This window comes from Papilio polytes, unplaced genomic scaffold (assembly GCF_000836215.1).
Source record: "Papilio polytes unplaced genomic scaffold, Ppol_1.0 DF823879.1, whole genome shotgun sequence".
Taxonomy (NCBI): domain Eukaryota; kingdom Metazoa; phylum Arthropoda; class Insecta; order Lepidoptera; family Papilionidae; genus Papilio; species Papilio polytes.
In genome coordinates this window covers 728,807-754,102 of record NW_013525325.1, presented here as the reverse complement: position 1 = coordinate 754,102, position 25,296 = coordinate 728,807, and the positions used below count along the sequence as shown (strand labels likewise).

The 25,296-nt window shown below is 34.9% G+C and overlaps 1 protein-coding gene across 1 annotated transcript in view; it reads left to right on the top strand.

The window, feature by feature from the left end:
* Positions 1–25,296, top strand: part of LOC106102980 (monocarboxylate transporter 4) — a 36,743-nt gene that overhangs the window by 11,317 nt on the left and 130 nt on the right. The window contains exons 2-14 of the mRNA XM_013282606.1: positions 4,698–4,980; positions 9,111–9,254; positions 16,191–16,438; positions 16,745–16,873; positions 16,973–17,134; positions 17,529–17,707; positions 18,455–18,527; positions 19,113–19,329; positions 19,909–20,087; positions 20,966–21,109; positions 22,934–23,012; positions 24,048–24,279; positions 25,178–25,294. Of these exons, the coding sequence (XP_013138060.1) occupies positions 4,698–4,980; positions 9,111–9,254; positions 16,191–16,438; positions 16,745–16,873; positions 16,973–17,134; positions 17,529–17,707; positions 18,455–18,527; positions 19,113–19,329; positions 19,909–20,087; positions 20,966–21,109; positions 22,934–23,012; positions 24,048–24,279; positions 25,178–25,294 (2,186 nt within the window). The remainder of the gene's footprint in view (positions 1–4,697; positions 4,981–9,110; positions 9,255–16,190; positions 16,439–16,744; positions 16,874–16,972; positions 17,135–17,528; positions 17,708–18,454; positions 18,528–19,112; positions 19,330–19,908; positions 20,088–20,965; positions 21,110–22,933; positions 23,013–24,047; positions 24,280–25,177; positions 25,295–25,296) is intronic.

Below are 25,296 nucleotides of genomic sequence, written 5' to 3'. Positions count from 1 at the left end.
TCGGTGGCCATCTTCAAGTGACATAGTCGAAGGTCCCGGGATCTTTAAGGAACACACCGGAACCTTCGACTAACATAACCTAGGTAGTTTAAATAGTAAGTTTTGGATTCAATTGGTAGATTGAAGTTTTCTTAACAGAGATTTTTCCTGTGATGTAATCAGATTAGGTTTTACACTTTGTCCTTCGTGTGATTTTTTTTCCTATCCAAAGTAACATTGATCTGATACTAAACTGAGTCCAACAGTTCATTCAACTGATGGCCTTTTGTTTTATCTTATCTTATATCGTTGTCTTTACATCTTAACTGCGTGTTGAGAATACAAATACATTCTTTTGTAACATTTCCCAAGGGTGTATTCAATTCATTTATAAATGTTTATTAAATGTAATTAAAATTATGTCATCTAAACACCCAGAGGTTAATTTGTAACCAAATTATCTATTGTCTTATTTTTAGAAAATTACACCAAGTGACATTATAAAATTGATTCCTACCTTTGTTACTTGAGTGATTCTGTAAGACGGATCACCTGTTAACTCGTCATTCGAGAAGGACAACGTAACTTCCTTGTTTATTTTTCCGCAAGTACAAGATCAGTCTAGATCTAGCCGCTCTAGTTGGCAGGCAATCAGTTTTTGAGTTATTTTAATACATACAAAAATACAAATGTTTCCTTTTTGTAATAATAGTATAGAAGATAATTGCCAGTTATAGAAAATGCGTTAATACAAAACTGGACCTTACTCCTTACAATGTCAGAGTATTATGAAGATTGAGACATGGAACACAAATGATGATCCTTTGTACGCGGAGAACAATACACGGCTAGCTTCTTTTTAATTTCCTCCCTTTGTTTGTACACACTGCTATCTAATTAGTTATTTGTTGGAAGAGATGGAGTTTGTCTAGTAATGAATAGTTTTTCATGAAGTAGCACCGCGAATTTCAGCGACTGTACATTCATACGTAGGTAATTGCATTCTAAGATCGGTCTGAAAATTTTGTAATTACTTATTTTTATGGGAGTAACAATTTAGTTTATAGCATTTCAGTATGAAAGATAACGATTTGATTAATCAGTAAGGATTAGATTGAAGTATTTTTAGAAAATTTTGTAAATCACTTATCGGTCGACAACGGTCAAGGTAACCGTTTTTACAATAAACATGGATACCTATGATATTAATATTGAATGTAATTTTGTTCACCTTTTACGAACATCCGATACAAATACTTTTTTAATTACGGCGCGTACTTATTTTAAATCATGTTTAAAACTCTACAACGTATTTCAGAAAGAAAGTAATAAAGTATAGTGGGACGCTGCTATTTTCGGCTTAATAAAATTTGTTTTATTTTATTCTGATAACATTAAAAGTAGGCTGCGTCATGTTCAATTTAAATCTTCGTCAACACTTATGTTGATATAAATTTATTTGCGTCGCTTACCGAATAATTGTTAGCAGATCAATTTGTTTTCATTGGTCTTTGTGTTCATTCCATTAATATACTTATAGTTTGTAAACACTTCCTCGACGGAAATTTTCCTCTCGGCAAATGTGACGCATACTGATACATCGGTGATTCTTTGAAAATCGTGTATTGTATATATTGTTATTAATTATATTATGATAAATATTAGACCAAAGTTTAATACTAAGTACAACAAAGTAGCAGAGGTTCCTCATACATTACCGATACAGGATGATATGTCAAATCATCCTGTATCGAGAAAAGGAGAGTAACCGTGCATATCGGCGAGAGCTAGCGTCCATTCGTATATACTAGATATTTTATTTTATACTAGCTATTCCCGTGCGGCTTTATCCACATGAAATTATGAAAATTGTATTTTATTGTTTAAATTTCTCGAATAATGTCCAAATGTCAAATTGACATGACACGAGGTCAAGGCATTGCAGTCTTACTTCCTTGATGTTGACATATTGTATCTTATGGTCACTTTCCCACATTGGGTTTTTTGTTCAATTTATTTACCCCTTAGTTTAATAGCGTGAAAATATATATCCTAAAGCGCGTCGTGTTAAGGTCTTTTTATTAAAGAAAGAATTATTAAAAAATATGCTGTGATTGCTGACATCCTCCGCCACAAATATGTGTGTGTTTACGCTTTATTATATTAGTATAGATTGTTATTATGCAAAAATGCAATACACATATTCTTAAAACATTGCCGGTGCACGTTATAGAATAATTCAGCCTTCAAGTCACCATTATAAATTCATGTCACATTTTATGGTGACCTTTCTCAAACGTAAACCATAACTACGGGTAATGACCACTGTACCATTCAAACGTATACGTAAATACTTGTTTATGTTGAAGTAAGGCTCCTTGTTTAAGTATGGTACCCGTAGAAAAACTTAGGTTTACATTATTCATAAAGAACGGATTTCTTATAACGATTTAAAACTTATAAATGTTATAAACAAGTTGTAAACACCACGACATTTTAAATCTGTCTATAGGTTTATATAATCTTCATAACTGCAGTAATTCGGGTTACACAATCTTCATAGATATTTAATTAATAGTAGTAATATGTTGTCCAAGGATCTTTCCGTCAAGGCACTATTGACATTACTGTAGCTTTTCTTTATTGTGATCACGTCTTTAGTACATATTCATTTGTGTTTATAGCGTTTAATATATGTGGATATTTTAACGATACATAGCAACATATCTGTCTTCTACTAGAAACTTTATAGACGTGAGTGTTCCCGACTCAGTCTAAAATAGTTAGACGATAAGTGATATGGAAGCCTAAGGTGAGGTTGGAAAAGATCTGGTGTTATTAAGCAATGGTACGTCTTGGTAACGAACGTCGGTGGCTTAGTGAACATCGGTGACTCAGTGGTTTAAGCACTTGACCTGTAATCTACAGGTCTTGGGTTCGAATCCCGCCATGTACCAATGTGATTTTCGATTTTTCGAATTTTCATATGTACATAATTTACCCGACGTTCTTACGGTGAAGGAAAACATCGTGATGCAACCTGCACATATCGGCGAAGAAATTCAAAGATATGTGTGAAGTCGACCCTTACTTAGGGTAGGCTCCGTGCCCCTCGGTGGGGACGTATAGTGAGCTGGTGATGAAGCAATGGTAGTTAATATAAAATTACGAGTACCATTAAATTAACTTGGTTTTCATCACTTGAGACATAAAACAGTAATTCGACATTACTTAACACTTAAACCAAAAATAGATCTCCCTCGCAATGGTAATAAGACGCAAACAATTAAATATTTTATTGAAAGCATTAGCATTTATGGTAAACGACAGTAAAACTGTATCACAATGACGTAAAGCTTTCATATGACGAGACGTTAACTTTAATGCTTGGTATAACATCACTCACATCTTGTTTTAATGATCTGTCCTAAGGACTAGGTCATTACATGCTAGTGTAATCATTGACTATAGTTGCCGTAAAATGTAACGTCACTATGAAATTATTGTTAATTCAATTTTTATTTGAATTATCTCCAAGGCAATTTATGATTTAACATATTATATAATAAAGCTTAAACACAAATAAATTTGTAGGATGTGAGGAATAACAGCATATTTTTAAATAATTCTTTGTTTAATAAAAAACCCTACATTTACGATACACTTTAGCCTAACTTTTTACACTAATAAATTTAGGAGTAAATAAATCGGAGAAAAACTTTTATGTAATAAAGGGACCATAATCTACAAGCTGCCAACATTAAGGAATCAAGGTTATTATGATAGCGGTAATTTTGACATTTGCAATTGTGAATTTAAACAATAAAGTTTTTATAATATTATGCGGATGAAGCCGCGCGGGTACAGCTAGTTATTAAATAGTTGTCATCTATTGCCATACAAATACCATGCAATGGTTGATTTTATATATTTACTGCTATTTTATCCATAGAAAATGTTCTAGATTGAATAACACGTTTGATTAGAGTTTATTATTCAGCTTAAGTATATAAGGCGGGTGTCAGCAATAAAGCAATAAACATTATATGTATGACAACGAACGTTCTCTCTGTATTGTTGGATTAAATAGAGGTGCATAATTTTAATTTTATATGCATGAAGCATAGAGACGTACTATACGTTACTTGTAAACAACTACAGTTAATAGTATATAGATATATGTACATGCTTTGTGACTAAAAGTGAATAATGATTACTACAAGCTACTAAAACCCTATTACTGTATTTATTTGTTTCCTATACCCACAGTTAATACTATACCTATTAAAAATTCATAACAACCGTAACTCAAAAGTTACATAACACATAAAGCAATGCGGCGGTTATCGACGTTGATTGACTTTGTAATATCTAAAGAATATGTTTATAATGCGGTATTCATTTAATTCCGCATTAATACTTGAATTCTAAAATGTAATATCTCGTAAGAAAATCTATTATATATATTTTATAATGGTAAAATCTATTTTACTCGAATCTAACTACTACAATATTTCAATAACATATGTTGAACAAATATGTATTAACCAAAAAAAGTCATAAAAATTTAATATATAAATGCTCGGTTATAGGGCTCCCTAAATATAAAGCAAACTTAAGAACTCTGCTTACTCCTAAACCTAGAGTAAATAAGAACCCTTAATCTAAGGGTTGGTTGATATAAATGGCCATGAAACACGTGTATTCTATTGTTATAGACGGAAAGTGAGACATCGTGTGAGGAAGCGGCGCGGCTGACCGCAGAGGGCGCTGGCGAGGCTGACGATGACGAGGCATTTGATTACGGTGCGCTGCCACCGCCCCCTGACGGCGGCTACGGCTGGGTTGTCGTGTTCGCTTCATTCATGTGCAACCTGGTGGTCGACGGGATCGCATACACCTTCGGAATATTCTTACCCGAACTCGTCGCATACTTCGGCGAGGGTAAAGGAACTGTTGCGTGGGTCGGCAGTTTGCTGTCAGGAGTTTATTTAGCTGCAGGTATTTTTTTTAATTTTGAACACTTTATTTAACTCACCTAGTCTGAGCATGTAATAGATAATTACATTTCAAATTATATATCCTTTTTACAAGAAATCTCTTCTACCTATCATGATGGTTAAAAAGACGTTGCTATTGAAAAAATTGTCATAAACCAATATTATTAATGTATGTACATCCAGTTATGAGTAATAGGGGCGTCTCTAGCTCTGGGCGATAAAACTAAATTGAATGCCGTGTAAATATTATTGCGTACTTTATGTGTTCAAATATTTGTCAAACAAACATGACCTCACTTTTTGTCATTATTTGAACTAAGTTTAAACCAAGTTACTGCCTACCGACTTCAATAATTTATTAATTGAATAAGTTATTTCTTTAACAAAACTATTTTGTGGTTCTGTCTCCTGACGTCAAAATACAAGTACACTATATTTTGAGACGTTTGTTACTTTTCGCTTATTGTATGGGTAAATTTCAGACTGGTCGCACTATAATTTACCCAATCAAGCAACGAATACATGACATAAAATAGTAATTTCGTTGATATAACATTGCCTATGTTTTCCTTCATCTAGAATCATACATTTCTTTACAAGAAATTCTTCAAACATAAACACAATATTTACGATGTTTGTAGAAGTGACTACGCAAGTAAACCTTTTACATCGTAAAGTTATGTTAGTGTTTAGAAGTTTGCACAAGTCTAAATGCGTGAGGTAAAAAATAGGTCCCATTCCAACAATTATTATTTTTAATATAACCTCGGACTACAACGATATCGAGTATTTTACCATTTAAATATAAATAAATACTTAACATTTTTTAGACAAAGTCGCGGGCAAATGGTTACCAATAATACTCAAGTATCGAGTAAAAACTTTTATTAATTGGTTCATCTGCATTTTTAAACCGTCGAAAAACTTGACGTACCTAAAAGGTATTTTCTGCCAGATTTTTAATGTTACGCAATTTCTGGCTTCATATTGTACAAATGGAATAAAAAAACCCTTTACGTTATTTATTCCGTTTTCGACGATTTCGCGTTGATCCCTTGCTCCACTTTACGTAACACTCGACGGTTTAATCCCTCTGTACATCGCTTTTCAAGCGCTTAAAGCTTACAGAGAGGTCTTATGATAGAAATGTGAGCGACTTTATTATATGCTTTAATATTTTGACCTAAGCAAATTACATAGATAATAAATTACATACAGTATAAAGAACGAAAAAAAGACTGACCAGTTTTTTAATTATTCTCTAAAAACCTTATTTTTATTGTTTCACACAATCCAGATTTATTTTCTTTTTTTTTCTCTATCGTCGTAACCATCTACATACTAACATATGCAAGACATAAGTATCGTTAGAACTGCTTAAGAATTGGTCCAGGCTTGTATCGATTTTATCATTTATAAGATAAGATAACTTTAAGGTTCTAGACAGTGTCATTGGACTTTCTAGCAATTAAACACCTAACAATTAAATACCAAAAATAAATTACATGAAACAATACGTGAAACAAAACATGAAACAAAACAATACTCAACATTAGGCAACTCCAATGTTTCTATTATTACCTTAATAAATGCGTACTATTTATGTTATTTATTTTTAGTAAATCTTTTATTTTAGTAATCACATATAATGCTACCAAATGAGATTTATTACCATTACCAAGATAATCTTACTATAAATTGTGCAACTCTACAATTTTCACTTATAACAGCTATTTATTTTGCAAACCCGTATCAACTTGGCCAAGGCAATCCTTGCACATTTAAAATCAATTTACGAGAATATCTCAGTACTTAAGTACCAATAATTTTATCAGTATCCAATGTAATGTTACTAAGCCAAACATAATCTTATCTGTGAATTATAATGTAAAAAAAGCTAGTGAGATAATGTATTATTTTTATTTATCTAGTGTTATACATTGTTACTTATATTTATTTATCTAATAGTCGTAATTGACCTCATTAAACGTGTGTATCATAGATCGATATCAATAGAAAGATTGTATAGATCAAGTTTTCAATCCGTAAGTATTAAAAATCTAATTTGGAAACAGCGGTACCGTACATTTAGGCACTTTTCCAAAAACAAATTACCAAAGTATTACCTATCATTTTAACAAATCCAGCGTTCAAAAATCGCAGTCAAAATCTTTCAAGTTTATACTAGCTTTCGCCCGCGACTCGGTCCGCGTGGAATTAAAATAAAAATAATAGTGAGTAGCCTATGTGTTCTTCCAGACTATCCTCTACATCTATGGTATACCAAATTTTATCGTAATCCGTTCAGCCGTTTAGACTACAAACTCTTACAAACATCCACCCATCCATCTAAACTTTCGCATTTATAATATTAGTATGATTTAAAAGACTCGTTTTAACTTAAATAGTGTTTAAAGTGAATTTAAAATGAAACAAAGGGTTAAATCAACCATTAGTACCTACTGTAATCGTTATCGATTCATTTGAACCTAATTCGGGCTAGGTCACTGACGTCCATTACTAATTTATCGATATGTCTAGTCATTTCTCCTAGATAAACTCGCAACCCGTTCATTGTACTCATTTATCATTAGAACTGATTACAAACATGGCGGTGAGTCCATTTCATCAAGTTAAAATTAAAAGCAGTTCCTCTAGGGCGACATATCACAACAGACCGGAGTCTCGCTTAAAAAAAAACTTTAACATCAATAAATTCGACTTAAAATAACTATTTATTCCTCTTATTTCTCCTTTATAATATCTCAGAAAAACGCGTGGGGGTGGTAAAGCCCTTCTTATTGGTGTTTTTCGTGTTATCAACTACGTAAACATTTTAAAAAAGTATATTTATAGCGCCAGCATACTTATAAAGGACTCAACAAGCGTATGCGAATTGCCAACTTTGTCTAATTTTGAAATAATTAGGCGGTTGTGAAATGCAATCGTTTGTAACTACCATTCCAATTCGGATTGGATATCTTGAGTTGAGAGTATAGTCATAATAAAATAAACGGTTAAATATCATTGGAAGCAAAGAGGCGATTAGACCCTTGAACTGGATAGCGGGTATTTAAATGGTTCTTGAGTAAATAAGTTTTGCAAGTAAAGTGTTAGAATTTAGCACAAGGTATAGACAGGACTATTAATTTAATTTAACGAGTAAATGTAAAGTTGGGTGCATTGCATGTGCATTTTATGCATATATCCAGTATTTTATTAATTACATAACAAATAATAATTCTATAAGAAATTCAATGTGATGCATAAATCTGGTTAATAATAAGGATACACAAGGAAACTTTGGGTAACTACAATTTAATAAGCAAATTTCATAATTTTAATCTGCGTATGCATTGACAACGACAACTGGGTAATAAATGTAGTGACCAAATATGGGATAGGATGTTATGAAATTTACCTTTGAGGATGACAAAGTAAAGGAAAATTACAACTTTAAAATGCAGCTCACCTTCGATTTCACTCCCCATTCAGGTCATAACATAATATTCGACATACTATACGAACGTATAACGAAAATATGACAGACACTAATGTGGAATTTGAAAAAAACATTTTGTGTATTGCTAAATATTACAACAAATTTTTTTTTTAATAATAAATAAGACTAATATTATAAATGCGAAAGTTTAGATGGATAGATGGATGGATGTTTCTTAGTGTTTTGTAGCCTAAACGGCTAAAGGGATCTCGATGAAATGTGGCATAGGCGTAAAGAATAGTGTGGAAGAACACATAAGCTATTCACTTTAGTTTTTTTAATACCTCGCGAACGGAGTCGCGGACAAAAGCTAGTATTAAATAAAGTTGCAATATATGTAAATATCAGGTATAAATAAACAAATTGTCTTCTATTAGGTCTTTACCTATTAAATGGCCTTTTTTATAAAAATAATTAAAACGATTTATTTTTCATGTATTCATTTCATATACTTGTATTAATCTAAGAAATGACTAACAATGTAAGTCTTCTAAAAGCTTAGACAAACAAATTGAATCTTTCTGTGTTAAACATCACATTTAGTGTTTATGTATATTTGTGTTTAAAAAAACATACATACATAAAATATATAGATCTTTTGATCTAATATTTATCAAATAATTTTACAGGACCAATAGTATCAGCGCTATGCAACAAGTACGGGTGCCGTGCGGTGTGCGTTGCCGGCTCCCTAGTCGCCACAGTTGCGTTTGCTCTCTCCACGCTCAGCAAGAGCGTTACTATGATGATGATCACCTACGGAGTGATAGGAGGTATGTACATAAAGACTTTTCTGTAGCTAGTTTATTTGTAAGAAAACAGCATAAGGTCTCTTAAAAGGTACGGCATCTGGGGTTGTTGGTTTTCACTAGTAATAGTGAACTTTTGTAAAGTACAGATTTGGTATAGTTATACTTACCGAAACTTCAGTCGAACAAAATAACCTTCGCATGAAGTTAGTATTTTCTCCGCAGCCATAAAATTTTAATGAGAATACCGTTTCTAATTTCGATTTCTTAACATTCCGAATGTTATTTTACCGGCTTAAATTATAACTCTTTCTCGACTCGGACTTTAAATTGGTTAAATAGACTTGTATACCAGAAGAAGTCTCTCGAAACTTATATGGTTCAGCTATTAAAATTTTTTGTTCGCCAATAAATCTATCATAACCTCTGTGCGTATCAATGTAAAGGCGAAAAATCTGTAGAAAGCTTCTGAGAATTTGTGATAGAAAACATCGAGACATTTTGAGAAAGCACTAGGTGTCTTATATTTGTATAACAAAGCTACTCTATATAAACCGCAAAAGCTCTAACCCTTGAGAAAATAATCATGACAGTTTTATTTATAAACAATACTATAAAAAACCTATCTACTTTCTCTGCTCATAGTAAAATTATCAGCTATAAAAAACTGCCATTCATATGGTATTAGGAACGTTTCCAACATATTCAAAAAAGTCTCGCTTATGTTCTTGTTGTGAGTTGGCTTATATCCAGCTAATAATTTATGTTTTGTGTATGCTCATAGCGACCGTACCTGCCGATTGCACGTGGACTACTGTTGCCATATCTGAATTACTTGTTTACATTACCGATCTATTAATATCGAGAGTTAAATTCGCGTATGTCGAATGCAGTCACCATACGATGCAACATTTCTAATTTTGGGTTTACGGAGAATTGTTTTATATGAATAAATATTTTAAATCCGTTTTATTGTCCACTAGGTTTCGCCCGCGACTCCGTCCGCATGAAATTTAAAAAAAAAACAAAAGTGTGCCTACATGTTCTTTCAGACTATCCTCTACATCTATACCAAATTTCATCGAAATCCGTTCAGCCGTTTAGGCTGTAAACTCCAACAAATCCATCCATCCATCTAAACTTTCGCATTTATAATATTAGTATTATGAGTATGAATTAGTATGATATAATGAAGTCAAAGGAAAATTATGTGAAACTTTATATTATTTGAGTTAAAAAGATGAACATAAAAGAAGGCGATACGCCAATGATCTTTGGTACTTGCTTACTCCACGTATCGGTCGTATCATCTACCTCAGACGGTTGAACTATACATACATAGGTCCAATTATAAAAAAGGGTTTCTCAATATTCCCTATGAATAAACTCGGGTGCAGAGGAACGTGATCGAGTTAAATTCACGTGTTGTATCGACGGCCATGACACCGTAACGCAAATCTACGGACGTCGAGCGCCCGGAGAATTACAACGCTCAAACGTTGCGAGCAATTAAACGTATAGAGATGGTTTCATTCATTAACTACTTATATGATACGTGTTTTGTTTAAACGGACAAGAAAATGTTATCAAGTAGTGTTTATTCAGATAATTGTAAAGAATAAGAACATCAAATAGTGTTAATAAAGTGTAAAGATAACAGTTTTGTGAATCTCAAATTCTCTTTTTCTCACATAATTAAGGACGCGCAGGACTATACTGAACAACTTTATGAGTGTTCTGTTAGACAAAAAAAAATATCTTGTTAAGAAAATAAAAGTATGCGGTTTTATCACTTGTTTTATAGATTTTAGGGTAATTCATGCTGGATTGTTGATTTTATCATTACCTAGTGATTCATAATTGTTGCTTTAATGGAGTAAAACTTAACTTACGTAGTTTCGAATGTTTCATGAAGTTATCCAAAAAGCACTATTGAATGGTTAAAAGTAATTGCGAAACCGGCTATTAATGTGTTTACAATATAAAATGTATAATCAGCCTTATTTGACATACAGTACTGTCCTCGATTAAATTGCTATGAAGTAACAATCCATTTAATTAATGTTTACATGCCTATTCATTAGCTATCTGCGACGAGTATTTGTTCGCTATTGTTCCAGTGCAATGCATTATAAGGTTGGTTCGATACGCGCGATATCGGTGGATCCTTTGTGTCAATAATAACAATAAAGTTCTAATTAGCAATAAATTGTATTTTTGAGTTAAAACTTATAAATATAATTACATCATATGCTTAGGGTTTTATGACCCGTTAGTTCAGACAGCGAATGTAAAGTAAAAACGTATTAAAATATCGTATCTTACTAATCTTACTATTTTATTTTTATTATAAATGCGAATGTTTCGATGGATGGATGTTTGTTAGAATTTGTAGCCTAAACGGCTAAACGGATTTCGATTAAATTTGGAATAGACGTAGAGGATAGACTGAAAGAATACGTGGTCTACTCAGTTTTTTAATTCTAATTTTAATTTTTGTGAGAATATAAAAAGACCATTCGATACAAAATGATTTCCAATTTTCTAAAATTAAATACAAAGAAGCAACGTTGATTACACATAAGAAAATTGTAAATTTAATCTTCACAGGCCTACTTTAATCGATTTAATTTACATATGTAAACTTATATCCGCGTTAACAACAAAGGAACTGCAAGTAACAAAGAAACGTACTTATTCTTGTCTTTGCAATACGTAAATAATTTGGATAAGGTAAGGGACCAAAGAATTAAATATTAAAATGTTTCGACCTCTCCTTTGTTCACGTGCAACTCAGCAAACCGTCTGTTTGGAAGTTCGCCAACCGTTCGACCTAGGGCTGTCACTAAGGACTATACAATTTATTATCTGCTTGACACATATGTGTTAAATGTTTACAAAATCAACAATATTGGATAAATACAGACTAATAAATTGATGTTTCAAAATTATTTTCTCTTTATCTTTTTAATAGCTGTTTCATCTGTAAATAAAAACGTATACCTTTCCGTTATTTTTCAAAATTTACGCTTTATTTTATAATCCTTAGATCATTTGATAGATGATTTCGTTTGTGAAATATAATTATATTAGGTGATAAAAAAATTTCGAGTAATTTTTGACAGCCCTGGATTTAACGATTTGAATGAAACAGCTAAAGCGTCCTCTACCCCGTCTATAATAAGCCCTTTTCATTGGCTCCGAGTGGAAAACTTGGGATATTCCGCAAATGCAGACTTTTGCATCGATTTATTCCCACGATAAAAAATTCCGCGCACGACTTCGTTATTAGAAATAGTATTCGGATATTTGCCTATTGACTGCTTATTAAATTACTGAAACAATCAATGATTATACTTGCATATAGCATAATATTCATACATTTTAATATAGTTAACAACTTCCATTATTGTTATCTAACGACCTTCTATTCTTTCAATTAGCGTCGCAATGAATGTCTCCCATGAGATCGGATAATATCAACGTTAACGCTGTATTACATTTTAAATAACATTAAAAGCATTTAAAAGGGAATACTTATTAACTGCGTTAATGTTTTAAAAGTGGTAGAGCCCGCTTTAACATCATCGCACGAATGGGTCGGCTCGTCCGGTGTAATATCACGACCACACAGAAAACAGGTGTGAAGTGGAAGCAATTCCGTGTTTCGTCTGATGAGTGTGGTGCCGGAGGCCTAATTTTAGTCCCTTTTCCTTTCCATCTTTTTCTTAAGAGGAAAGGAAAAGTGGATTACCGGTGGAGGAGACGCATAGGAAGGAGAAATATTCTCTTTATGTGGCTCTCCTCCTCCTTCAATTAAGGGTAGGCAACGCATCTGAGATTGCGGATGTTTATGGGCAGCGGTCGCTTTCCATTTCGATAGATTCAGGTGGCCGCTTGCTCGTTGGCGACCTTATATTATAAAACGATTAATGTTAAAAGTTCTCATCCACGATTTTAAATCAATTCGGAGGTTTTAATTATTTTTTCTTTAACTTATTATTATTTCCTGATAAATGTTGGTTTTTATGTTTAATTTAAGCTAAAATAAAACATAATCCGCACGCGTGGCCGTGGTATAACAATGGAAACCTTATCAAAAACTTATGCTAGTAGCTCTATTATTAGTTTGTACGTGTTTATATGCGTATTACAGATTAGACACATTTAAATAGCGAATCTTACTGATTTCATTCGGTCCATAAACCATTAGAATCAGAGGAAAAAAATCGAATAAAACTAATGAATAAAAGTGACGCGGTGCAGGTATATTTCTGATGAACATTATATAAACACATTCCCACATTTGAACTTTGTAAATATGTATAAACGCGCACGTTAGCAGATCCATATACTAATTTATTATTTACACGCTTTGAAATCTGACAGCGCTCGTCTTCAAGCTTTATGTACTTACTTCAATACAATAAATACATTTGTTTTCAAAGATTACAACTGTGGATGTTCTTTACTTTATTATTTTCATTTACTAGATTTCACTCGCGGCTCCGTCCACATTGATGTAAGAAAAATCAAAGTGAGTAGCCTATGTTTTTCCAGACTATCCTCTACATCTATACCAAATTTTATCGAAATCTTCCAAGCAGGTTAGGCTTCAAACTCTAACATCCATCCATCCATCTAAACTTTCGCATTTATAATATTAGTACGAAGTATGATAGTATGATTATAATATTAGTACGATAATTATTCCTTTATATAGTTTTTATGTCAAGGTTACGGCCATTTTGGATTGCAGCCAGCCAGGCTAGACATAATGGCGTCCTACACCATTTTCTGAGAAAAACAATTTTAAAAAGATTTCTTACATGTATATTGTAGCGCAATTTTTTTTATATTTGGTGGAATCAAAATTGCATTATGTCTAGGCCTATTAATGCTGCTTTTTATTTTTAAAAATTTTTAAACCGTCTTAACCAACAATTTTCTTTTATGTTATAATTGAAGAAAACAATGTTTTCGCCAAAATTTCCGTTCACATATTCTTTGTATTTTTACTGACAAAGAAAAACATTTTACTGTTACATTTGTTTTGTTGTATTTTAAAATATTACTGACACTGCAGATTAAGGAAGCAAAACAAAAGACGCGAACGTGTTTTTGTTTTATTTACCTTTTTTATCAAGAGTTTTATTTTGTTGACGGTAAGGGACTAAAAAATTTACTCGGAAAAGCATGTAAATATTTTTTCATCTCAGTATAAAACTGAAAATGCTAGATTTAGTAAAATTAACTAGGCTCAAACCGCACTTGGATTTCTCGTACTCTCTTTAGTAACTAATCTATAATAATTACGGTTATATAAACATTTGTCTGTAATAATTTGCGTGCATATCTCTAGACCATATGTACAAACATTATATAGGGAACGTGATATAATGTGAGTCATTGCATTGCGGCCCACAAATCGACATCGGATACGAACAAAGGAGCGTACTCGTATGTAGAGGTCATCAGCACTAATTCAGAGTGCGTCACCTTCCGGCCAAGTGCGTTAGCATCGGGAAAAATAATGTCAATTTGCGTTTTACATATGTTTGATCATAACAATTAAGATCGCTTCAGTTTGCAACCTAAATTAATCCAAACAATGACTAACTTAAGACCCTCTCAGAAACCGAGCAGTAAGCAGTATTGCTGTCATACACTAGTTTAAAACACTGCTTACTGACATGGAAAATTATTATGTCTGAAATGTTACGTCAAGACATTACTGGATACTAGCCCAAAATATTATGTCTCCCAGTGCCACAGTGACATTGAAACGTGATGATCTCATTTTGGCAGCTGTGTGGCGGACGAGCTTGGAAATTGGTGCTAATGTGACTAAATGTCTGAATCTATTCTTTGGAAACAACTGACTCATTCACGGGACCACCAGCTGATTTGTATCTCACGAATATGCTACGAATTAGACTAAAATATACTGTCAATAATTGTACATACTATTTAATAATGAATTGTAAATTTACTGTTGAGGAAATGTATTCTATTATGACTGTAGAATAGAAGACTGAAAATCTTCTCATTACATCAATATGACGACCACGGAAGATCAGCACATGTGCTGAGTGGCTCTTTCATAAATAAATAAAATAAATAAATATGTTGCGTAATTGATATACTAAGCTAACTAAATAATGTACTATCGCTACATGTTGCTATAATTTTTACCTACGTAAAAAGTATTTCGAAAACAAATTGGAACATGTCGCTGGAGATTCAAACTCCAACCTTCAGGCAATGAGTTGTTATGTAACTTCCAATGAATTTATCCCCTAATAAGACGCGAGCAAATACCAAGAGAATACACTTGAATGAACGAGCGCGGATTGATAGAACGTAATATAAATTGGGTCACCTAGAGTGCCTACTTAATGGCGCTTGCGGTTTCTACCAAACAAGAAAAGCAAAAGTAGCTTCTTTTGTTATTCTTAGACTCTTGTCGATTGTCGACAGTTCAGATGACAGAAATAAATTGTTATTAAGGTGATACGTTAAAATTAAAGCTCCCTTCCTTATAATAAACTAACGTGTTCCCGTGTGGCTTCATCCGCAAGAAATTTTTATTGTTTAAGTTTGTCAAAATATCCAATACAAATGTCAAATCTTGCTTCCTTAATGTTGCAAACTTGTAGTTTATGGTCCCTTTCCCACATGCACATTTTTTTCAATTTATTTACCCTCTAAGTTTAATAGCGTGAAAATTAATAGCCTAAAGCGTGTCGTAAGTGTAGAGCTTTTTATTAAAGAAGGAATTATTCAAAAATATACTGTGATTGCTGACATTTTACGCTACGAAGTAGTGTGTTTACTCTTCATTATATTAGTATCGGTGATTGTCCAAACATTCCTACAAAAACACATGAGTATGCAGAAAGAACTAATATATCATGTAGTACAAATTTCAAACTAGTTGCAATTCTTTTTTATCCTCAGGTATCGGCTTCGGTATGATTTACTTGCCGTCAGTGGTGGCCGTCGGGTATTACTTCGAGACACGCCGCTCGTTGGCCACCGGTATAGCTGTGTGCGGGTCCGGTGTAGGCACGTTCAGCTTCGCCCCGCTCGCCAGTATACTACTGCAGCAGTTTGGCTCCTGGCAGAACGCAAACCTCCTACTTGCTGGACTTATACTCAACTGCGCAGTGTTCGGCGCACTTATGAGACCGTTGGTGTATCCGAAAGTAAGTTATCAAACTATAGAAAAAATACAAATAAGATAAACATGGCTCGTCTACCGTTTAATTGCTACCATTATTTGAAACCATGTCAATCTTTACTATCTGTACTAATAATATGAATAGAAAAGAATTTGTATCTTTTATGTATTAAAATAATTACAAAAGTACTGGGCCAATTAAAAAAATTGTTGCACCATTTAAAAGGAACTCTATCACTGAGTAAAATAGGCTATATTTTTTTCAAATCTTAATTCCCCGTGTCCGAAGTCGGGAGAACCAGCTATTTATCGTAAACGTTTCCCTTTTCAGACATCAGGTCAAAAGCCTTTACTACAACGAATGGCCGAAGAGAAACGACTGCAAATGGAACGAGGATCGATCGGAGGTTCATATTTCGTGGTACAATTACCTGATGGTACAATGGAGAAACGATTGAAGGTAACCCTTTTAAACAATTTAGGTTTACACTAATTAAGTATTTTATATTACATTGAATTTTGAACTTTAGGACATTGGTGGTTAAATTGTTATTTTCAGGCGCCGCTGAACATCGACCCGGGTGTGCACTCGTCGCTGAACCTGGAGGCGCTGGCGCGCGTGCCCACGGTGCCCAACATGCCGGGCGTGCCGCCCGTGCCCACGCTGCCCACCATCACCGAGGCCAGGGTCGTGGACGTAGATATCGACGAAAAGAAAAAGGTATAACGCAACAAAAAAGGTATAAACTATGCAAAGATAGTACGGACCAAGAGTGTAGTTTTAAATATTGAATTTTTGAAATCGACACAGTAGTTTTTGAGTTATTCAATACACATAAAAACACAAATCTTTCCTCTTTATATTAGGCTTTCGCCCGCGACTCCGTCCGCGCGGAACTAAAAAAAAACAAATTCAAGTAGCCTATGTGTTCTTCCAGACTATCCTCTATATCTATGCCAAATTTTATAGAAATCCGTTCAGCCGTTTAGGCTACAAACTCTAGTAAACATTCATCCATCTAAACTGTCGCATTTATAATATTAGTATTAGTATGATATGATAGATTGATATAAGATGTATAGATGTAGATTTATTTGGTTTTATTGCATTTCAGAACGAGAACGGGTCTGCAGTAGGGGTGGGCGTGGGCGTGGGCGTGGGCCAGGCGATGGCGCGCAACGTGTCGTCGCCGGCGTTCAGTGCGCAGGCGCCCGGCCTGCCGAAGAACGGCTCGGTGCCGTTCTTCGACCGCCAACGCAAGCAGAGCGCCGGCGACAGGTCAGACAGCGATAGGTAACCACTCTTTTACACTACACTAGGGATGTCTGTCGGTTGTCGGTTGGCGGTTGTCGGATGTCAGCTGTCGGTGCTCAAACTATGGGAAGCTTGAGTTTGTGAGTTAATCTGTTTTCCTTCAGTTGATCGGATTTTTTCCCATCCAATTGATCCCAATGAGAATTCTTATCAGGGTTATTCGATCAGCCCAACGGGAAACACCCGCTAGTTGTTTGTGTATCAATGTAAAGTAGTTTAATGTAGTGTAGTTTTTTACAAGTTTAATATCTTATTCATCCATATAAATGGAAAAAAATAGATTAGACTAGCTTTCGCCTGCGACTCCGTCCGAGTATAATTAAAAAAAACAAAAGCCAGTAGCCTATATGCTCTTTCAGACTATCCTCTACATCTAAACCAAATTGCATGGAAATCCGTTTAGCTGTTTGGGCAACAAACATCCATACATCCATCTAAACTTTCGCATTAATAATATTAGTGTGATTAGATTTTTTTTTTTTTACTGTTATTAACGTTCAATGCTATTATGATTTTATATGAATATGAATTTACGTGGCACTGAATTAAACCATGCTTAGAATGTTGTAGAGAAAAATATATCACGCTTATCAACCGCTTTTTTTTACCTTTTTTCTTGTTTTTTTTTTTAAGTAGATTAATTCTATATGTCTAGATTGTGTGTACTAAAAATATCGTAATCAATAACTAGGAATTTTAATATTGCTTTATTTTCTGATCTTCCAGATTTAAACCGTCCCTCGCTGCTATCAAAGCCACTTCGAAAACATCGATGAGCAGCCACAGAAATATGAACGATGTGAGTTAACATTATTAAGGTTATAGTATTGAAAAATCATGTTTTTATACATTTAAATGTGCTTCCTCAAACTTTTTTACTTCAAAACCTATATTTATAGTTTTGCATGTAAAAATATTAATGACGTATTAATATAAAAATAGTAAAGATGACTACAGTATTATTTAGCACAAATATAGTTTAACTAGGTCTCGCCTGCGACTCTTACCGCGACGTATTAAAAAAAAATAAGTAGCCTATCTGTTCTTTCAGAATCTGCTCTACGTCTATGCCAAATTTTAGCCAGATCCGTTCAGCCTTTTAGGCTACAAACTCTAACAAACATCCATCTAAACTTTCACATTTATAATATTAGCTAGATTTACAGGTTACAAGAAATATTCTTATCATATTAATATTATGAATGCGAAATTTTAGAATGTTTGTCAGAGTTTGTGGATTAAATAGCTTAACGGTTTTCGATGAAATTTGGTATATGTAGATGATAGTCTGGAAAACTTGTTTTTGGTATATTTTTAATTGCAAGCGGACAGAGTCGCGGGCGAAAGCTAGTATCTTAATAAATAAAATAAATTGTATATCCAGGGTGACACAGAGAGTCAGGTGTACAACTCGAAGCTGTCGGTGGCGGCGAGAGAACCTTCTAGAATGGTGCGTCCGATGTCCCGCAAGGACATCTTCTACTCCGGCTCCGTGCTCAATCTGCCGCAGTACCAGAGCCAGAAGTCGCTGCAGGGCTACAGGAACTCCGTGCTCAGCCTACCCCAGAGCAGGCAGACCGGCGACCTGGAGAGACAGGAACGTGAGTACCGTGATTCCAGTCCAGTGGGCGGTTCACATTTGGCCAGTACAGTTGAATAGTTGAGTCAGCCACTCACTGGCGCCCGTTAAGGTTTATACTGGGTTAGTAGAATGTCAGACCAGTAATTGAGTGCAACTCACCAACTGGCCAAGTGTGAACCACGCATTATATCAAAGCAAAAAATAATAATACACACGTATTTTACTTAAGAACTATATTGTCAATGGAACAGTTTTCAATTCTCTTTTGTACCATACATAAATTTTACTTAAAATGCGGAATTATGGATGGATAGATGTTTTCTGCGTATCTTCAAAACGCTTAACTTAACAATAGAACTTAGTCTGGAAGAATACAATACAATTTTATTGGAAATTAACTTCTTAGTAATATCATAAAAGGGATAGATTGGATGGATGGATGTTTGTTAAGAGTTTGTAGCCAAAACCAATAATTGGATTTCAATGAAATTTGGTATAGATCTCCATTTAAATTTAAACTTTAATATTAGTAAGCTGTAAATTTTTTTATAGTTTACTTTTTTACGGTAAACCAAAATAAATGGAGGTAACTTGACAGAGTACGACTTGTGCCCGTGCCTGACGCTGCCGGAGTCGTTCAAGTCGGCGCTGGCGTCGATGCTGGACGTGAGCCTGCTGCGCGACCCCGCCTTCATGCTCATCGGCGTCTCCAACGTGTTCGGCATGGCCGGCCTCTACGTGCCCTTCGTATACATCGTCGATGCCGCCTGCCTTAATGTTGGTATCTTACTCATATACATGGATGGATGTTACAGGTTGATGTATAGATGAATGTTTGTTAGAGTTTGATGTATGGATGTAAGTCTGATAAAGTTTGGTTTTTTTTTATAACATAAGGTGGCAAACGAGCAAGCGGCCACTTGAATCCGCCAAAATGGCGAAGCGACCGCTGCCCATAGACATCCGCAATTGCAGATGCGTTGCCTACCCTTATACGACGGAGGAGGAGACGCACATAAAGAGGATATTTCCCCTTCCTATGCATCTCCTGCACCGTCAAATCCACTTCCCCTTCCCATCCTCTCCTTATAAGAAAAGGGTGATAAAGAGAAAGGGACTTAAATTAGGCCTCCGGCACCACACTCATCAGACGAAACACGGAATTGCTTCCATTTCACGGCTGTCTTCTGTGTGGTCGTGGTATTACTGGGGGCGTGCCGGCCCTGCAGTGCTAAGATGTTAAAGCGGGCTCTACCACGGTTAAAATGTATGGTGTACGGATGGATGTTTATTAGAGTTTAATGTATAGTTGGATGTTTGTTAAAGTTTGTAGTCTAAACTGCTGAATGGATCTCGATGAGGCATAGATGCAGAGTCTGGAAGAACACATAGGCATTTTCTTTTTTTTTTTAATTTCACGCGGACAAGTCGCGGAAGAAAGCTTCATACAATGTGTTTTTGAAAAAAAAATTATATCAAGCTTACATTTGATTCGATTCGAGAATTTTGAGTTCTAACTATAAGGGACATAGAAGTACTAAATTCTACAAATAATTTACTCGTTGATAACTTCGAACTGTTAAAAATCAGTGCTATCAATAGATTTTAGTAATCGAACATGATGTGATTGTGATGTCCTAACAAATGACGTGCAGGGCGTGGAGGCGTCGCAGGCGTCGTTCCTGCTGTCGATCATCGGCATCACGAACACGGTGGGGCGCATCGCGTGCGGCGCCGTGGCCGACCTGCCGCGGGTGGACGCGCTGCTGCTCAACAACATCTGCCTCGTCATCGCCACGGTACATACATATTTATATCTATATGGTTCTAATTATGACTTAAATTCAAATATGTATATATATATATATAAAATAAAGAAAAAGCAGCTTGATATCGTCTCTTTCCAACATTATGGTTTTTTTTTTATTATTCATATATATATGTCGAGTCATAATTAGAACACGAGCGCCGCCAAGCGACTTTCGTGAGAACTTCGATTATTCTGAAAATAGGGATCGTTGTGATATCATTGTTTGAACGTTATGAGCTTGGTATATCTATACTATTATAATAAAACGTAAACACATACTTTGTTGCCTAAGATCTAAGCAGTTAAAGCATATTTTTGAATAATTCTTGTTTTAATAAAAAGCCCTACACTTACGTCACGCTTTTTATATATTTTCACACTATTAAACTTAGGGGGGTAAATATTTTGTATTAAAACCCTAATGTGGGAAAGAGACCATAAGTCGCTGCCAACATCAAGGAAGCAAGGTTGCCAAGCTTTGTCATCGTGTCACGTCATTTTTGACATTTGCAATTGATAATGTGACACATGTAAACAATAAAATATTTTTTTTATAACTTGATGCGGTGAAGCCGCACGGAAACAGCTAGTCGATGATATTCTGACTGAGGAGCATTGTGAATGTATTTCTGGAATCCGACTTTACCCATGGCCGCCCACATGTGATCTCGAGTAGTAGTAATTCTGATATCGTGCTAGCTCAAGCCGACATATATATACTGGCTGTTCCAGTCAAATTATAAATATTTTATTTTATTGTTTACAATTCTGTCAAATTCTCAATTGCAAATGTCAAAATACTATAGTAATCTTGCTTCCTTGATGTTGGCAGCTTGATATCGTCTCTTTTCAACATTACGTTTTTTTTTATTTATTTTCCCCTTAAGTTTAAAAGCGTTATATATAGCCTAAATCATGACGTAAGTGTAGGGATTTTTGGTAAAAGAATTATTCAAAAATATGATGTAATTGCTGACATCTTACGCCACAAAGTAGTGTGTGTTTACGCTTTATTATATTAGTTTGTCTAAATAAAGTTGATTAGTGTTCGGTACAGATCGTACTGGTTCGCCACATTCGGTACGAACATAATTTTGTATTTCGCGCCCCGGGTTTAGTGCGGGTAAGCGCGCTTATTTTATTTTTCTCGCACGGGCGGGTAGAAGAATAAACCCTCTCCACTACGGACGGGCGCGGGGCCTGCGGAGAGGGGTGCGAGGAAAAGGTCGGAATCGAGCAGCCAAGCGGAACGGTCGCGAACACTTGTGCGGATTAGAGTTGCTCTTTTGATAACGCGGAGACACAACAGGTGTGTCGATTTCGGTAGCGAACGGGGTCGCTAAATTCGGTTGCGCGTTCGAAATTATTGGTACATCTTCAAGGCAGCATCGCTGGGCCTATAGACTTGACTGAACCAGACTTTGACTCGATTGACATTGACTGAGACAAGGCACCTGCAGGAGGTGCCTTGTCTCAGTCAATGTCCCTCCCATCCTTTCCTCTTAAGAAAAGGGTGGAAAGGGAAAGGAATTAGGCCTCCGGCACCACACTCATCAGACGAAACGCGGAATTGCTTCCACTTCACGCCTGTTTTCTGTGTGGTCGTGGTATTGCACCGGGCGAGCCGGCCCTTTTCGTGCGAAGATGTTAAAGCGGGCTCTACCACTCTTGAAATATCCACATTTACTCTCTTTTCAGTATAGCAGTTGAAAATTGACCGGTACAGACGCGGCATTTTGGATATATAGTTTAATTTTTTTAATCAGCTTAGATTACCACTAATTTAATAAAAATAAATGTTAAATGTTTTCAGATATCAGTCGCGTTGACGCCATTCTGTTCTTCGTACGGTGCTTACGTAGCGGTGGCCATCGCTTTTGGAATCGCCATTTGTAAGTATTATTCTATTTAAATAAATATAAGTTAATAAACGTTATATGTGAAGTTCTTGAAAAGTTAACACTAAACGTAGATCATTAAAAAAAAACTAAGCGAACTTCTTTTAGTAACTTAAGTTATAGTACTTAACACTTTCGCAAGCATTATTTACAATTTGTTAGAGATTAAAATGTTTATAATCATACTAATGTTATAAATGCGAAAGTTTAGATGGATGGATGTTTGTTAGAGATTGTAGTCTAAACAGCTGATCAGATTTCGATGAAATTTGGTATAGATATAGAGGATAGTCTGGAAGAAAACATAGACTACACACTTTTGTTTTTTTTTTAATTCCACTCTTACGGAGTTGCGGGGGAAAGCTAGTATTAATATATTTTAAATAATTTAAGGCTTGTTTCCATATCTGTCACCGCAGGATTCTGTTAAACTTCACTTTTGTTACTCCCTTGATTTATGCAATTCATCGATATTTTTCACCTATCAAAAATAACTTTAAAATAAAATTATGTATGTACTTAGTCTAATTTAATTTAAACAAATACTAAAATGTGTAATAATATAATCTTGTTTGGCACTTTATAATTTACAAACTGTTGCTCGCGAACTCGTCCGTGACAAATTGAAAAATTGAAAAAGATTAAAAAATGTAGCCTAAGTTACTCACAGACTCACAGAACTTTTCTTAAGGTGAAAGAATTTTAAAATCGGTTCAGTAGTTTTTGAGTTATTTCAATACGTACAAAAATACAAATCTTTCCTCTTTATAATATTATTTTATTTATTTATTCTTTTGCACAAAAGTTACAAAACATTCTTAAAAGCCAAAACAAAATATTAGTATAGATGTATTTACTTAACTTAGAAAAAAATGCTTTAATAAATTGTTTCTAATAATTTTATGCACCTGTTGGCTAATTTATCGATTTTATATGGTTATTTTTATATTATATTTTGTAATTAATATAAATAAAATAAAGGGCACTTAGGTGATTACTTTATATTAAAATAATACTTAAAAATTCCAGCTGGATATATATCATTGACGTCTATAATCCTGGTGGACCTGCTGGGTCTGGACAAGCTGACGAACGCGTTCGGGCTGCTGATCCTGTTCCGCGGCGCGGCCGCCATCGTGGGCTCTCCGCTGGCGGGCGCGGTGTACGACGCCACGCACAACTACGACGCCTCCTTCTACATGGCGGCGGCCTTCTTCCTCGCCGCCACCCTCACCTCCTTCGCAGCACCCATATTCAGAAGGTAACTTCATAACACTCTTCATCTTATTGTCATTCTAGCTGTTCCCGTGCGGCTTCGTCCGCATTAAATTATAAAAAAAACGTTATTTTCTTGTTTACATTTGTCAAATTATCAATTGCAAATGTCAAAATGACATACATACTCATAGATAATACATATATATGCTGAGATACATACATACATACTTTTTTAAAAAGAGCAACCGTTTTTAAGACGCATTATGCAGTTGATTTGCTTGTCCACATTAATCAAATTAATATACTCGTCATATGATTACATCTTACTAATATTATAAATACGAAAGTTTAGATGTATGGATGTTTGTTAGAGTTTGTAGCCTAAACGGATGAATGTACCTCGGATGAAATTTAGTATAGATGTAGAGGATAATCTGGAAGAACGCATAGGTTACTCACTTTTGTTTCTCTAAATTCCACGGGGATGGAGTCTAAAGTTAGTAGCTAATTCTCATCGTCATCATCAACTTGTTCTTATCACTTATGGATGGTCGGCACAGTATGTGCTGCTCTTCCATACATCTCTATCAGCCGTCATATCTGAATCCACTCCTTTCTTTAGCACATCATCTTTTACACAATCCATCCATACTTTCTTCGGTCTTTGGGTGTACAAAGTTTTCGCTTCACGAATTAATATAATTATAAGTTATAATATTGATTTCAAATCACAGTGTGGTTATCGACTCGATCGATCGACATTCTTAACACTTTCTGGTTTATGTCCCCATCGTCTCGTCGCATAACATGTCCATACCACACTAACCTTTTGCTTCTCATTTCTCTACCACTGGCGCTACTTTCAAACCTCCTCTAATATACACATTCTTAACTTTAGTAGTAGCTAATAATTCTAATCATTTGAATACTCTCATTATTAGAAAACAAGAAGAAATCCAGCAACCGTTGGACGTGCTAACTCCTATCGACGAGGATCTGGAGGAAGGAGAGGACGAGGACCCTGACGACACTCCTATCACTATGGGGGCGCACATCGGGC